Source organism: Opisthorchis viverrini (genome assembly GCF_000715545.1).
Source record: "Opisthorchis viverrini unplaced genomic scaffold opera_v5_125, whole genome shotgun sequence".
NCBI classification, from domain to species: Eukaryota; Metazoa; Platyhelminthes; class Trematoda; order Opisthorchiida; family Opisthorchiidae; genus Opisthorchis; species Opisthorchis viverrini.
The window spans coordinates 1,138,997-1,142,755 of record NW_008751786.1 but is presented as its reverse complement, the minus strand read 5'-3'; the positions used below and the strand labels follow the sequence as shown (position 1 = coordinate 1,142,755).

Here is a 3,759-nt window from a genome sequence, read left to right as displayed (position 1 = left end):
GATTTGAGGTAAATATGAATTTCCTATATTATTACGCGGTCGTTGATATTTATTGACTAGTGAGGACGGTGTAGCTGTATCATGGTCCATGTAGGGGATAATAGATACTAGTGATACGTGTAGATACTGTATCAGAAACTGGTTGATCGTGTATCGACGTTTGTTCATTATCGATAATCTAAGTTACAGGAGCTCTTAATAAGTACGCTGGGTAATTCATATCTAGAATGAGCATCTTGATTAGAGCTGGCGTGTGTATTTAATATTTGTAATTTGTGATCGATAGTTATGTATCAAACATCATTTGATTTCCCAGTTGCCAAGATTCCACCGACAAGTTCTGCTCCAAGAAGAAGAACAAGCCTTATCGAGCACAGCTTTTCTCGGCGACAAGACCGGCTATTAAAACATCTTATCGCTCAAAATGACGACCAGGTTTCCCCCGAAGGAATACTTCCAAACCGTGTGGCGAGATTAGTGAATACTGTGAATAGTGACCTTGTGAACAACGGCAACAGTGCGGATCTGGGTGATATTCAGTCATTGGTAAGTAACAGCGAATCTATGTCAGTTGCGGCTTTTAGTTAAATGCTTCCTTGTTATACAGCTGTGCTTCAAGCTGAAGTAGACAAGTCACGTTTGCTTGAACAGACTTTCCATAATTCGATGTTCCTTTCCTTGGCATGAGGAGATTTGGAAACTGCAGTCGATATTTCGTCCTGGAAGTCCAGTAAACTTATGCAGAAAAGTTTAGAAGCACCGTATAGCTATTTCATTCTTACTGAGAACCATCAACTGTGCATATCCCGAGAATCACCCCGAAGATTCAAACTCGCAAACTAGGGTTTGGAGAGTGTACAGTTTAGTGGCAAGCGGCTGATCACAAGTGCGAGTTTGTAACTCTTAGACACAATATAGCGCTACCCAACCGTCAATCACGACGTTCATATCACGTGGTCATTTGCTGACTGGCACTGCCATGATTGTTTGAGAAACAATGACGTACACTAATAGAAGCAAAGAGTGATGAAGCAAAAGTCTAGCGGAGCTTTCCGTCACATTTTTACAAGGCACTCTCACTCGGATCCGGATTAGTTAATAGAGAAAACTGAAACTGAAAGAACCGAGCTGTGCCAAGCGGAGGGACTTCAAACTAACTCACAATCAACAATGGGTAGGCAACTAACATTCGTGAGGTTGGCTAAGATACATTGTTCTGGTTCGGCATAGCCTGACCTTCAAAAGCAGTTGCAAAAATGTATCTACCCGTTAGCCACGAAACTCCGATAACGAACAGCATCGATAACCAGTCTTCCCCAACCTTTCCGTTTTGTTTCAGTTGATATCGGAAACGATCTTGATCAGTGCCCTGCATAATTCTAAATCAGGCTGAATCCTAACGCTTTTTCAGATTGAATTTATCTTCAATCAGCTGACAGCTTATTTCCAGAATTCAACATTATCCGGACTTTGTGAGGGAATAAGCAGGTACCCCAAGATATCTTAGTACTCCGACGATAACGTCATCTGCAGTGTGTCGTATACGTCGCTTTTAGAACTACAGAGTTATTCATGTTGTGTTACCCACCCATTGCCCTGTCTAGGTGTGGGCGCCCTGACAGTATCCCAGCCCTCGTACAAGTACGGCAGTGAAGCATCAGTGCCAACACTGATGTTGCTGTCATTGATGATGATGATGATGATGATGATGATGATGACCCACCCATTGCAGTTTTGGCTAGCAGTTTGTTCATTCTAATCATCCGACGCAGTGAGCTTCTACTGCTGCATCCAAATTATGCGATCAATAAATCAATCCTTTTTGTGGCAGAATATCGATTGTTACATTGTTCAAATCTATGCCCGTACCACACTAATGTTGGCTAGGTGTCTTGCTATTGTGTTATTCACTTGTTTATCCCTAGGACTATTTGGCGTTTGTTACGCAGGTGTGTCGACTCCAGTTTTTCCCGTGAATCGATTCTGATAACTCGACCAGTACCGATGATTTTACAAATAAACGGGTTTTCACTGAAATGTTATTCAAGAAGTAAAAGCACTCCATAACTACTCGTTTGACCATGCATTTGGTATCCTCATCCAAGACATTACTATGTGCAATTGACGAAGTTCCAGCTAGGTCTCCAGACGCTGAGGATGACGAACTTACATACAAACCTCACTGAATCATCTTCCCGTGACTTGTAGAACCCACACCGCGAATACATTGGCGTGTCAAATAAGACATGGCTATCGGTGATTAAGTGACAGGAAGAGTGAATCGGTTCTATCCTAACCACGCCATCCGAACTGTTCCTCTTTGACAACCTGGCAGTACCTTATTCCTCGTACTTCTTTCGGGTGGCAAAGCAGCTAAAGGTCGAAAGGATGTCACACCTGATTCACTACCATATTATTTATTATTTACCTGTCGACACCTCCAAATCCATCTGATTTTGCGTTCTGTAGGATAAAATCAGTCCGATGGGATAATGGATATCGATGGAATGACGGTAGTACAAGGGATAGCCCGAAATAATTGTTCGCTGGTTCTGGATCGTGAAAGACCGCCTAATACGACGAAAACGGAAAATATCCGAATCCGCTTTCTAAAACCCTGTAAAATAAATAAATTGTTCAGCTGTTGCACCCGCGGAAAATATCAGAATCCGCTTTCTAAAACCCTGTAAAATGAATAAATTGTTCAGCTGTTGCAACCTTTCGGTGCCTAACTGCCATGCCACCTGAAGGTTGCACGAAGGCTGGGATACTGCCAGGTTGCCCAAACCTAGACAGGGGAAGTCGAGGGGCAGAGGTCGGGTTCGAACCACGGACCTTGTGGTCAGTAAATTCGCGCTCTAACCGCTTGGGCCATCTCACCCCCTGTATTAGAAATCGCATCTGTGTATCAACTTTCATTTCGGTTACTTCATTCCCTGATGTAACAGCCCTTTTACCTCCACTTCGTGTGTCACAGATTCGTCATTCTTCACACTTTACTCAGTTCGATTCGAAGACACCCATGAGTTCCCAAAATGTCTCTTTCATAACGTTACACTTGTGAACTATGAGCAATCCGCCAACAATAGCACATAACCTACGAAGTAACATGAGTCTTTCTCTAAAAAAATTCAAAATATATGAAAGGTCACACAGCATGAATCCGCAACGTGAAATTCCTGATGGTCTATATTCACGCAGCTAATCACTCGTCCGTGACACATTAGCAAAGTTTTTAAGTTTTGTTCTAGGCTACAGACACTCCAAATTCGTAAGATGCACTACAAATGGTTTGCATACCACTACCTCCGACACTTTAAAATTGATTGATTTAAACTGCAGGAACAATTCCAGAATGGAAAACCTTTATCTCCGTCCAATTGTTTCACCACTGCTAAAAACTCCTCCCTCAAGTTTCAGGAACGTGGTGGATCTGAAGACAAGCCAACAGCCTTTCTCAGCAATTTTTTCCAAGTTAAACAGGTCACTTAGATCAAACACCTTGTAGACAGTACAAAATAATACTCAAGGGAATTTTGTATTCTTCAAATTTTTATCCCTTGACGTTTGCAGTCTGTGACACAAAGTCTGGGCTTTTTGGGGGGAATATAGAATTCCCGTATTCCTCATACTTTTGCCTCGGCTGCCCACAGACAGATACCACAGGCGGGTCAACCTTATGCTATTGGATGTACACTTCTCAGTATACGTTTTGTTCGGGGGGGGGGGATAAACACACCAGCCTATATCATTCTTGTG

At 42.5% G+C, this 3,759-nt stretch overlaps 1 protein-coding gene across 1 annotated transcript in view; it reads left to right on the top strand.

Annotated features, from left to right (window-relative positions):
- Positions 1-2,737: 2,737 nt before the first annotated feature.
- Positions 2,738-3,759, top strand: part of T265_06344 (hypothetical protein) — a gene marked incomplete at both ends in the record, with an annotated part of 11,241 nt that continues 10,219 nt past the window's right edge. Inside the window, one exon of the mRNA XM_009171577.1 lies at positions 2,738-2,966. Coding sequence (XP_009169841.1) covers positions 2,738-2,966 — 229 coding nt within the window. The remainder of the gene's footprint in view (positions 2,967-3,759) is intronic.